This window comes from Mustelus asterias, chromosome 1, assembly GCF_964213995.1.
Source record: "Mustelus asterias chromosome 1, sMusAst1.hap1.1, whole genome shotgun sequence".
NCBI classification, from domain to species: domain Eukaryota; kingdom Metazoa; phylum Chordata; class Chondrichthyes; order Carcharhiniformes; family Triakidae; genus Mustelus; species Mustelus asterias.
The window spans coordinates 146663072-146675794 of NC_135801.1; the positions used below are offsets into that span (position 1 = coordinate 146663072).

At 44.2% G+C, this 12723-nt stretch overlaps 1 protein-coding gene across 4 annotated transcripts in view; it reads right to left on the reverse strand.

Moving 5' to 3' along the window:
• alpk2 (alpha-kinase 2) overlaps positions 1-12723 on the reverse strand; it is a 96005-nt gene that overhangs the window by 21387 nt on the left and 61895 nt on the right. The window contains exons 6-8 of one of the 4 annotated variants that reach the window (XM_078219972.1): positions 3281-3428; positions 198-325; positions 63-98 (exon numbers count right to left, since the gene is read on the reverse strand). In XM_078219972.1, coding sequence (XP_078076098.1) covers positions 63-98; positions 198-325; positions 3281-3428 — 312 coding nt within the window. The remainder of the gene's footprint in view (positions 1-62; positions 99-197; positions 326-3280; positions 3429-12723) is intronic. The other 3 variants (XR_013498733.1, XR_013498732.1, XM_078219982.1) reach the window with 3 other exon arrangements.

Genomic DNA, 12723 nt, shown 5'->3' on the forward strand with positions numbered 1-12723 from the left:
TAACCAGAGAGTTTACAAAACGAATGTACAATGCCATTTTTTAGTTTAAAAATGATCAGTACCTTCAACAGCTTGACTACAAAGAAGCTCATTCAGAACTGGGGAAGTAAAGACAAATTGATAATCACTACATGTGCACCTGTTCTATAATTTTACTGTAAAACTATAATCAGGTATTTGGCACTTTTTTCTGATACCTTCAGTGGTGAAGTCAAAATCACAGGACACACTTCCATACACATTCTTCAAGGAGCACTGATATAACCCTCCATCTTTCTTAGCAGTTTGAACTATTGCCAAGGAGACTGGACTGTCATCTCCTGCGCTACAATTTGAAAACAGTTGGGACGGTAAAGATAGATAACTATCATCGTGATTGTAGGAATGGTTTATAAAAGCATGGAATGGAATGGATATATTTTTAATTGTTCAAAAAAAAATCTGTTTGCTATCAGATTTTGTTTCTTTTCTGATTTTCTCAAACTTGTAATTTTAGATTTTTGAACAAAATATATAAAGTATTAGAAATGCTTCGGCAAACAACACATTATTCTCATTACTCTTTACAATCTGACACACAGTGAATAAGCAGTATTATGCTATAATCATTTAAGAGTCTGGTCTCACTGTTTAAAGATCACAGAATGAAGACAATTAAAACTCTACTTTTTTTTAACAAAGGTACAATTCTACGCAAGAACATTAAAAAAATATCTTACACAAATTAAAACTATGCATTCTCAACATAAATGAACTGTAAATGTTGTCGACAGGAACTAAATGTCATCGCATTTATTAACTGTTAATGCGATTTAGATGTATGACTAAGACACATGCTTCCCAAGTAACAACATAATTTGAATTTGAAGATGGGAAGAAAGAACATTCAAATATATAAAATATTTGGGTATGGCAGCGTAATTTGTTGCATTACCAGACTAATAATCCAGAGAGCAGGACTAATAATTCAGAGGATGTTTATTCAAATCCCACCAATAGTAGTTGAGAATTTGAATTCAGAATTTTTTAAAAATCATCAGAGAATCCCTACAGTGCAGAAGGAGGCATTCGGCCCATTGAGTCTGCACCTACTACAATCCCACCCAGGCCGTTTCCCCATAACCCAGGCACTTACCCGAGCTAATCCCTCTGACACTAAGGGGCAATATAGCATAGCCAATCAACCTAACCTGTACATCTTTGGACTGTGGGAGGAAACCAGAGCACCCAGAGGAAACCCACGCAGGCACAGTGAGAACGTGCAAACTCCACACAGATAGTGACCCAAGCCGGGAATCAAACCCGAGTCCCTGGCGTTGTGAGGCAGCAGTGCTAACCACTGTGTCACCATGTCGCCCTGGTAGAAGTGACCATAAAGTTGTTGGATTGCTGGGAAAGTCCAACTGGATCATTAATGTCTTTCAGAGACATAAATCAGACATCCTCTGGCCTTGCCAAAATGTAACTTCAACATGCTTGACTTTTAGCTGAAGTGGCTTCAAGTCAAGAAGAGCCACCCCCACCTTCTCAAGGCAAGCAAGGATGGACAAAGTGCACTTACTTGCCTTACCAATGCTGCCCACAACCTAAGAATGATATCTTTTAAAAATGGTACCTTTGTACTTTGTACTAAATTTAAACAATATTCAAGATTTGGAAATCCTTCACCAAAGCTTAGGGAGTTGTTAAAAATAATAATTTAAAAATGGCCTTGGAATCTGTGGACCAAGAGAAGATGGAAAGCGCTGTCAGAGGAGATTGTGGAAGCAAGCACATTAAAAACATTTAAGAAGCATTTGGATGTGTACCTGAATAGGGAGGCAATAGAGGGATCCGGACCAGAAGGTTTTTTTTCGTTTACTTAAGGGCATCATGATCAGCACAGGCTTGGAGGGCCGTAGGGCCCGTTTCTGTGCTGTACTTTCCTTTGCTCTTTGTTCTGTTTTTTACCAGCGTGGAAGGAATGTGGAGTGGGACTTAGCTCTGCCCTATCTGCACTAGCCCCAGACCATGCTCACTGAGCAGAGACACACTTAAAGCCAGGGAAGTTCCCAGGCTTTCCTTGGAATTCTGCCCATCACACCTGCAGTCGACCTCTGCAGAGTACATGCCAGATTAATAGTGATCAGTTATCATGGTCTGCAGGGGCCAAAACAAAGATAGCTTGACTTTTTAAAATCCACTCTTACCCAGTACAAAGGAAAATTGGACAGTAGGCTGCTCTAACCATTGAAATGTTGACTATAGTTTAACACCCACTTCAGTAATATGAATCCTGGGGAAAGCTTCCAATCTTTGATTTTGGACAATAAAGAAATCTATCAATAATATTGCTAAATTTTTTGTACTATTGCTAAGCATAAGGTCTCTTCAGAACAAATAGATCTAGCATGTAACTACACTAGTGCAAAGGAATTTTGAGGTGTGCTTTACAACATGTAACAGGAAACCATCATTATTATGCTCAAGATACAACTGCAATGTTGTTTGTCTTCCTGTACCTAGTGGTGCACAAGGCAGACTTTTCATTTGTTCCCACAGCGAGGTTTTTTTTCTGGAACAGGTCGTGAGCCTATTGCCAGTGACTTATAGCTTGAGTGGCGCCACTCTGCATCAAACATGGCTGACCGGGAGTCTCTCCCACTCATACCACCTGCCACTGGTGTGTCGGAAGGATTTTGCAAGTTAACACTCAACCTGTTGGCCGTGTTATGAACACATCTTCCTTGGCCATCAAGCAACAGGGTAGGACTCAAACTTAGAGTTTCTGGCTCAGAGGCAGGGATGCCACTCACTGCGCCACAGACTTCCTCAACTGTAATGTGGACCTTCAAAAATCTAATGCCACAATTATGTATTTTGATCCTCCATACTCAGTAATTCACAGATCCTATTATTTCTTTCTGATAAAACATTTCTTACCACAAAGGTAAGGTAGGTCAGGTGATTCTCACATGTCCATGCCGTCTCGATAGGCTAAAGGGCCTCTTCTGCACTGTGTGATTCTGAAATCCAGAATATTTCCGTTCCTACTGTTGACAAAATGTTTGAAAAACTACAAATAGATTTCAATGACCCTGAAGTTAGGTTGGGAATTTCCTTGGAGCTGCTCCAGTAATCAGCATTAACTGGATTTCTGCTGCAGTCTTGGCAAAGTTACAATGGATCAGCTTTGAGGAATCTGCCAGTGTTTAGTCCTAGTATGAGAGCACCTGTGGTCAAGTCACACAATGGCCACTCCAGGGAAAATCAACGAGTACCAACCACACATGCAGCTTACCTTCTTTCTACTTTACTCGACATAACTCCATCTTTTGTCCATGTAATGGTGGAATCTGCATGGATGTCGCAAAACCGGCACCATAGTTTGACATGTCCTGCTATATCAGGGAAGACTTCAGTGTGGATTTTTTGGAACAGTTTTGGAGCTGGAAGAGAGTTGAGTTCTTCAGCAGGTAAATTGAGGTTTTCAAAATCTCAACATGTTTGTGGCAATAATTGAGTTTTCATGCAGCTTTGTTCCATTTTTAAAAAATGGATTTTTTGTGGTAAGTTAGAAAGAAAAAACTTGATCTTTTATTAAGATCACAGAAGCCCTGCAAGACTGCATGGCGAATGAGGTATTTTTTGTTGGCGTGTCATGATTGTAATAGAGGGAAACATGTCAGTCAAATTGTAGGCAGATGGACCCCATGAACGTCAATGAGATAAATATGTTTTTGTCAGTGTTGGCTAAGGAATAAATGTTGGCCAGGCCACCTGTTTTGTACATTTTCAGATAGTGCTATGGGATAATTTAAGTGCATTAGAGATTAACTTATCATCCATTTGATTAACTTATCATCCAAAAAACAGCAACTCTTGAAATATATCACTGTGATAGTAATGTTGGCCGGAATTCTCCAGTCTCATATGTCCTGCTACAGCTGCCAGCGAGAACAGAGAATTTGGCACTCAGCCAAATCTCCACTCACATCAGTCGGACCGGAGAATCCCAGCCGCGAGTGAGGTCGGAAAATCAGACCTCAGTCTAGATTGTAATCTGGCACTTTTATTCTGGCACTTGATTACGTTTCTTGACGTTGGTTTCCCACAGATAGCTGGGAATTATCTAAAAAGTTATAAATTATATATAAGTAAATGACAATATATCATGGAGAACCATCTCATTTTACACACGAAAACAATTCTTAATTAGAACTGTTACGTGGGAACCAGGTATATGATAATTTTCAAATGATCGATTTAGAGTTTATTTGAGATTGGGGAAGCAAGTAAATAACCGGGTTGCAAAGCTAAAAGATCTTATCATTAAACTTTTAGATAATCAAATTTGTGTGGCTATTCAGAAGCCAATTATACTCCCATAATTGGCTTCAAATTTTACTACTGGCTATCCAGACATCCTGCTGTTCTTTCATTACAATAGGTCAGATTTTACTATCAAAAGAATAGTGAATCTAATAGTGCTTGCTGTTATTTATGTTTAAATGGTACTAGAACTTCAGCCAAAGGGCACATGCACAGTTAAATATCAATAACTAAAAGATGTTGTTGCAGATGTGCTGCTCAATCATTAGCTTTGTGAAAATGCTGTCTGCCTCATCACTGAAGTTCACTGAATGGAGTGAAGTCGCTGTCTTTGTATGGTGAAAATGAACTAAATCCGCCACATAGATCCGCTACTTAGAGCCATTAACTATTAGCTATTAGCTATTAATGGTGTGATAAGTGCTAATATTGCCAGTCACTCACTCTGGCATTAAAATTAACTGTTATAATTGTGGAGTCTCATTCTTCAGGTTGAGAATTGTTTTAGGAGATTACACAATAATGCAATATAGAAATAGTACTGTATTGTCAGAAGTGTTGATTTTCAGATGAGATGTTAAACTGAGGACCTTTCTGCCCTCTCCAGAGTGCTTAAAAGATCCCATGGTACTATTTTGAAGAAGAGTAGGGGAGTAGGGGAGGGGAGTGAACAGTTAGAAGAGGGGTCACCTGTGGTTGTCCCACTCCAAAACAGGTATATTGTTATCATTAATCGAGGGATTGAGTTTAGGAGTCGGGAGATAATGCTGCAGCTTTATAGGACCCTGGTTAGACCCCACTTGGAGTACTGCGCGCAGTTCTGGTCACCTCATTACAGGAAAGATGTTGAAGCCATTGAAAGGGTGCAGAGGAGATTTACAAGGATGTTGCCTGGATTGGGGGGCATGCCTTATGAGGATAGGTTGAGGGAGCTTGGTCTCTTCTCCCTGGAGAGACGAAGGATGAGAGGTGACCTGATAGAGGTTTACAAGATGTTGAGAGGTCTGGATAGGGTAGACTCTCAGAGGCTATTTCCAAGGGCTGAAATGGTTGCTACGAGAGGACACAGGTTTAAGGTGCTGGGGGGTAGGTACAGAGGAGATGTCAGGGGTAAGTTTTTCACTCAGAGGGTGGTGGGTGAGTGGAATCGGCTGACGTCGGTGGTGGTGGAGGCAAACTCGTTGGGGTCTTTTAAGAGACTTCTGGATGAGTACATGGGATTTAATGGGATTGAGGGCTATAGATAGGCCTAGAGGTGGGGATGTGATCGGCGCAACTTGTGGGCCGAAGGGCCTGTTTGTGCTGTGGCTTTCTATGTTCTATGTTTTAGATAGTGTGGAGGAGTGTGCCTCTCCAGGGGTAAGCCACAGTGACCAGGTCACTGGCACACAGTCAGGCTCTGTGGCCCGGAAAGGGAAGAGAGGGGTTAGGAGAGCGATAGTGGTGGGGGATGCATCAGTTAGAGGCACAGACAGGCGATTCTGTGGGGGCGAACGGGACTCCAGGATGGTAGTCTGCCTACCTGGTGCTGGGGTCACGGATGTCTCCGAGCGGATAGCAGGCATATTAAAAGGGGAAGATAAAGAAACGGATGTCATTATACACATTGGTGGAAATGACGTAGATAGGAAGAGTTGGGGGATCCTAAGAGAGCAATTCAGGGAGTTGGGAAATAGGTTAAAAAGTAGGGTCACTCGGGTGGCCATCTCTGGGCTGCTCCCAATGCCTCGTGCCAGTGAGGCTAAGAATAGGAAGTTGGTACAAATGAATGCCTGGCTAAAGGACTGGTCCAGGAGGGAGGGCTTCATTTTCATAGATCAATGGGAGGTTTTCAGGAGAGGATGGCACCTGTACAAGAGGGAGGGGTCACAACTAAGTTGGAAGGGCACAAATATCCTGGCTGGGAGTTTTGCTAGTGCAGTTCGGGGGGGTTTAAACTAGTATGGCAGGGGGGTGGGGATCAAAATATTAGGTCTACAAGTGTGGAGGCTGGGGACGAGCTTGGGGCTGGGACAAGGCTGGCAAAGAAGAAGAGCACTCTGGGGGAGGACGACCTCACTGAGCCTGGAGGTCTGGAGTGCTTATACTTTAATGCAAGGAGCGTAGCAGGTAAGACAGACGAACTTGGGGCCTTAATGCGCACGAGGAATTTGGATGTGGTTGCGGTGACAGAGACTTGGTTGAAAGAGGGACAGGACTGGCAGCTGAATATTCCAGGGTACAAGTGTTTTAGGCGAGACAGAGGAGGGGCCAAAAGAGGTGGGGGAGTAGCGGTATTAGTTGGAGAGCATATTACAGCGGTGCAGAGGGAGGACAATTCAGAGGGGTCGTGTAACAAGTCACTCTGGGTGGAGCTTAGAAACAGGAAAGGCGCAGTCACTATGTTGGGGGTGTACTACAGGCCCCCCAACAGCCCAAGGGAAGTGGAAGAATGGATATGTCAGGAGATACTGGATAGGTGCAGGAAAAATAGGGTTGTTGTAGTGGGAGACTTCAATTTCCTTGGTATAGACTGGAAATCGCTGAGGGCAGGGACTCTGGATGGGGAGGAATTTGTAAAATGTGTACAGGAGGGTTCGTTGGAACAATATGTAGACAGCCCGACTAGAGAGGGGGCTATACTGGACCTGGTACTGGGGAATGAGCCCAGTCAGGTCTTCAAAGTTTTGGTAGGGGAACATGTGGCAAATAGTGACCACAATTCTGTTAGCTTTAGGATAGTGATGGAAAAGGATGAGTGGTGTCCCAGGGGTAAGGTGTTGGATTGGGGGAAGGCTAACTTTAGTGGGATCAGGCAGAAATTGGCAGCTCTTGATTGGGAGAGGCTGTTTGAGGGTAAATCCACATCTGGTATGTGGCAGTCTTTTAAGGAACGGTTGTTACGGCTACAGGACAAGCATGTGCCTGTAAAAAAGAAGGATAGGAAGGGTAGGATTAGAGAACCGTGGATAACCAGGGAAATTGAGGGACTGGTCAAAAAGAAAAGAGAGGCGTATGTTAGGTCCAAGCAGCTAAAAACGGAGGGAGCTCTGGAGGAGTACAAAGAAAGTAGGAAAGTACTCAAACGGGGAATTAGAAGAACAAAAAGGGGTCACGAAATGTTCTTGGCAGACAGGATTAAGGAGAATCCCAAGGCATTTTATTCATACGTTAGGAACAAAAGGGTTGTTAGGGGAAAAATCGGACCTCTCAGGGACAAAAGTGGGGACTTATGCTTGGAGCCCAAAGAAGTAGGGGAGATCCTAAATGAATACTTTGCGTCGGTATTCACAAAGGAGAGGGATGTGTTGACTGGGAGTGTCTCGGAGGGGAGTGTTGAACCGTTGGAGAAAATCTCCATTACAAAGGAGGAAGTGTTAGGTTTGTTAGAGACTATAAAGACTGACAAATCCCCAGGGCCTGATGGAATCTATCCAAGGCTGCTCAGGGAGACGAGAGGTGAAATCGTTGGGCCTCTGACGCAAATCTTTGTCTCGTCACTGGACGCAGGTGAGGTCCCAGAGGATTGGAGGATAGCCAATGTGGTCCCGTTATTTAAGAAGGGTAGGAAGGATAACCCGGGTAATTATAGGCCGGTGAGCTTGACGTCCGTGGTGGGGAAGTTGTTGGAGAAGATTCTTAGAGATAGGATGTATGCGCATTTAGAAAGGAATAAACTCATTAACGATAGTCAACATGGTTTTGTGAGAGGGAGGTCATGCCTCACTAACCTGGTGGTGTTTGTTGAAGAAGTGACCAAAATGGTTGACGAAGGAAGGGCCGTGGATGTTGTCTATATGGACTTTAGTAAAGCGTTTGACAAAGTCCCTCATAGTAGGCTAGTGAAAAAGGTTGGATCTCATGGGATAAAGGGGGAGGTGGCTAGATGGGTGGAGAACTGGCTTGGTTATAGAAAGAAGTTTAACAACACCAGGTTAAAGTCCAACAGGTTTATTTGGTAGCAAAAGCCACACAAGCTTTCGAAGCTCTAAGCCCCTTCTTCAGGTGAGTGGGAATTCTGTTCACAAACAGAGCTTATAAAGACACAGACTCAATTTACATGAATAATGGTTGGAATGCGAATACTTACAACTAATCAAGTCTTTAAGAAACAAAACAATGGGAGTGGAGAGAGCATCAAGACAGGCTAAAAAGATGTGTATTGTCTCCAGACAAGACAGCCAGTGAAACTCTGCAGGTCCACGCAACTGTGGGAGTTACAAATAGTGTGACATGAACCCAATATCCCGGTTGAGGCCGTCCTCGTGTGTGCCGAACTTGGCTATCAGTTTCTGCTCAGCGACTCTGCGCTGTCGTGTGTCGCGAAGGCCGCCTTGGAGAACGCTTACCCGAATATCACGGGCATTTGGCCTCTGATATTCGGGTAAGTGTTCTCCAAGGCGGCCTTCGCGACACACGACAGCGCAGAGTCGCTGAGCAGAAACTGATAGCCAAGTTCGGCACACACGAGGACGGCCTCAACCGGGATATTGGGTTCATGTCACACTATTTGTAACTCCCACAGTTGCGTGGACCTGCAGAGTTTCACTGGCTGTCTTGTCTGGAGACAACACACATCTTTTTAGCCTGTCTTGATGCTCTCTCCACTCCCATTGTTTTGTTTCTTAAAGACTTGATTAGTTGTAAGTATTCGCATTCCAACCATTATTCATGTAAATTGAGTCTGTGTCTTTATAAGCTCTGTTTGTGAACAGAATTCCCACTCACCTGAAGAAGGGGCTTAGAGCTTCGAAAGCTTGTGTGGCTTTTGCTACCAAATAAACCTGTTGGACTTTAACCTGGTGTTGTTAAACTTCTTACTGTGTTTACCCCAGTCCAACGCCGGCATCTCCACATCTTGGTCATAGAAGACAGAGGGTGGTAGTGGAAGGGTCTTTTTCCGGCTGGAGGCCTGTGACTAGTGGTGTACCGCAGGGCTCTGTATTGGGACCTCTGCTGTTTGTGATTTATATAAATGATCTGGAAGAAGGAGTAACTGGGATGATCAGTAAGTTTGCGGACGACACAAAACTGGTAGGACTTGCAGATAGTGAGGAACATTGTCAGAGGCTACAGAAGGATATAGATAGGCTGGAAATTTGGGCAAGGAAATGGCAGATGGAGTTCAATCCTGATAAATGCGAAGTGATGCATTTTGGTGGGAATAATGTAGGGAGGAGCTACACGATAAATGGAAGAACCATAAAGGGTGTAGAGACGCAGAGGGACCTGGGTGTGCAAGTCCACAGATCTTTGAAGGTGACGTCACAGGTGGAGAAGGTGGTGAAGAAGGCATATGGCATGCTTGCCTTTATAGGACGGGGCATAGAGTATAAAAGTTGGGGTCTGATGTTGCAGATGTATAGAACGTTGGTTCGGCCGCATTTGGAATACTGCGTCCAGTTCTGGTCGCCACACTACCAGAAGGACGTGGAGGCTTTGGAGAGAGTCCAGAGGAGGTTTACCAGGATGTTGCCTGGTATGGAGGGGCTTGGTTATGAGGAGAGATTGGGGAAACTGGGGTTGTTTTCCTTGGAAAGACGGAGGATGAGGGGAGACTTAATAGAGGTGTATAAAATTATGAAAGGCATAGATAGGGTGAACGGTGGGAAGCTTTTCCCCGGGTCGGTGGTGACGTTCACGAGGGGTCATAGGTTCAAGGTGAAGGGGGGGAGGTTTAACACAGATATCAGAAGGACATATTTTACACAGAGGGTCGTGGGGGCCTGGAATGTGTTGCCGGGCAAGGTGGTGGAGGCGGACACACTGGGAACATTTAAGACTTATCTAGACAGCTATATGAACGGAGTGGGAATGGAGGGATACAAAAGAGTGGTCTAGTTTGGACCAGGGAGCGGCGCGGGCTAATTGTTCTTTGTTTCTCGTTTCAAGGCTTCATTCTATGATCATCTTGCTGGTGCCAGTACAGAGCGAGACTGTGGATAGTTGGGAACCTGTCTCGGGGGCAGGGAATTCAGATGGTGTTCGTAAAGCAGAAGTGGAAATGAATAGGGTTGGGAAGCATTTTCTGATCAGGGCCAGTGTGATCTCCTGGACTCGTTTTGATCGCCTCAGGGGGTCGGAGAGGAATTTCCCAGATTTTCTTTCCCCCATATTGGCCCTGGGGTTTTCACTCTGGGTTTTCGCCTCTCCCTGGAGATCACATGGTCTGGAATGGGGGAGTGGGGGTGAGTTAATAGGTTGTGATGAACAAAGCATCGTAGCTGTGAGGGACAGCTCGGTGGATAGGATATTAGGATGTAGATAGGCTGGAAAATTGGGCGGGGATCCTGGATTCAGGATTCAATTCTGGACCGGGGAGCGGCGCGGGCTTGGAGGGCCGAAGGGCCTGTTCCTGTGCTGTATTGTTCTTTGTTTGTTGTTCTTTGTTATCCCGGTGTCCTGGCCAGTATTTAACTTTGGAAAAAACATCACAAGAATAGATGATCACATTGCTCTTTAGAACATAGAACATAGAACAGTACAGCACAGAACAGGCCCTTCGGCCCACGATGTTGTGCCGAGCTTTATCTGAAACCAAGATCAAGCTATCTCACTCCCTATCATCCTGGTGTGCTCCATGTGCCTATCCAATAACCGCTTAAATGTTCCTAAAGTGTCTGACTCCACTATCACTGCAGGCAGTCCATTCCACACCCCAACCACTCTCTGCGTAAAGAACCTACCTCTGATATCCTTCCTGTATCTCCCACCACGAACCCTATAGTTATGCCCCCTTGTAATAGCTCCATCCACCCGAGGAAATAGTCTTTGAACGTTCACTCTATCTATCCCCTTCATCATTTTATAAACCTCTATTAAGTCTCCCCTTTTTTGGAGCCTAGCCACAGTCTTTTCAACAGAACAACAATGACTACACTTTAAAAGCTCTTCATTGACTATAACCCACTTGGGGGCTCCTGAGCTTAAAGTTTATTTATTAGTCACAAGTAAAGCTTACATTAACACTGCAATGAAGTTACTGTGAAATTCCCCCAGTCACCACAGTCTGGCGCCTGTTCGGGTCAATGCACCTAACCAGCACGTCTTTCAGAAAGTGGGAGGAAACCGGAGCACCCGGAGGAAACCCATGCAGACACGGGGAGAATGTGCAAACTCATCACAGACAGTGACCCAAGCCCGGAATTGAACACGGGTGCCTGGCGCTGTGAAGCAGCAGTGCTAACCACTGTGCTACCGTGCCACCCCAAGCTTGTGAAAGCTACTGTGCCGCTCCGAGCTTGTGAAAGATGCTGTATTTATTTCAATGTATCTTCATGCATACGTTTTCTCTTTTGTGGAATAGTGGGGAAGTGGTTTCCGAGTTTTTTATCAGCCTGTTGGACTGCATTATGAATGCTCCTTCCGTGGCCAACAAGTCCAGCCATTGGACATGAACATAGCTTCTGGTCCAGAGGTAGGGACGCTACTACTGTGCTACAAGACCTCCTAGATGCTGTATGAATGTAAGCCCTGCTTTCTTTTGCACTGTATGCTAAAACATCAGCTTCTGGATTTTATTTATTTTGTTTTCTTACTTTTTTTACTCTTTTAATCCAATCATTCTTATAGAATCATAGAATCCCTACAGTGTAGAAGGAGGCCATTTGGCCCATCGAGTCTGCACCGACTGTCCTGAAGAGCATCTTACACAGGGCCAACACCCACCCTATTGTCATAACCCCTGGCATTTACCATGGCTAATCCACCTAACCAGCACATCTTTGGACACTAAGAGGCAATTTAGCGTGGCCAATCCACCTAACCTGTACATCTTTGGACTGTGGGAGGAAACCTGAGCACCCAGAGGAAAACCATTCAGACACAGGGAGGATGTGCAGACTCCACTGTGCCACCCTGTTCTTTCTATTTCCCTTCTGCACTTGATTTGACAATGAATTCATGCTCATAATTAAGTTCATACTGTAACGCTACATTCTGCACTCTCTCGTTTCCTTCTCTATGAATAGTATGCTCTATCTATATAGTGTGCAAGAAACAATACTTTTCACTGTATGCTAATACATGTGACAATAATAACTCGAATCAAATCAAATACTCCTTTTCAGATTTTCTGCTGCTTATTTCCTAAGCCTTAAACCTCCTTTGTTAAGCAAACACTTTTCACAGTTAAGTCCCAGATGCCAAATTTCCCTTTCTTGCTACATCAGATGATTTTTCTCAGCATCATATTGATCTAAAGATTTCAGGGCATGTCTAGCTAACAACAGGCACCAATAGATGTCCTTCCACAACAAAATAATCTAGCCTTGGGTTATCCTCTTTAGCATCTATTCAATTATGGTAATAAAGGACGCATGGCATCATGAATAGGAAGTTGGTTAAAGAAAACCAAGTCTGCTGGAGATGAAAATATATAATTCCTATGGAGGATGAAGGAATAGTGGAGATACTGAATGGCAACTTTGTCTC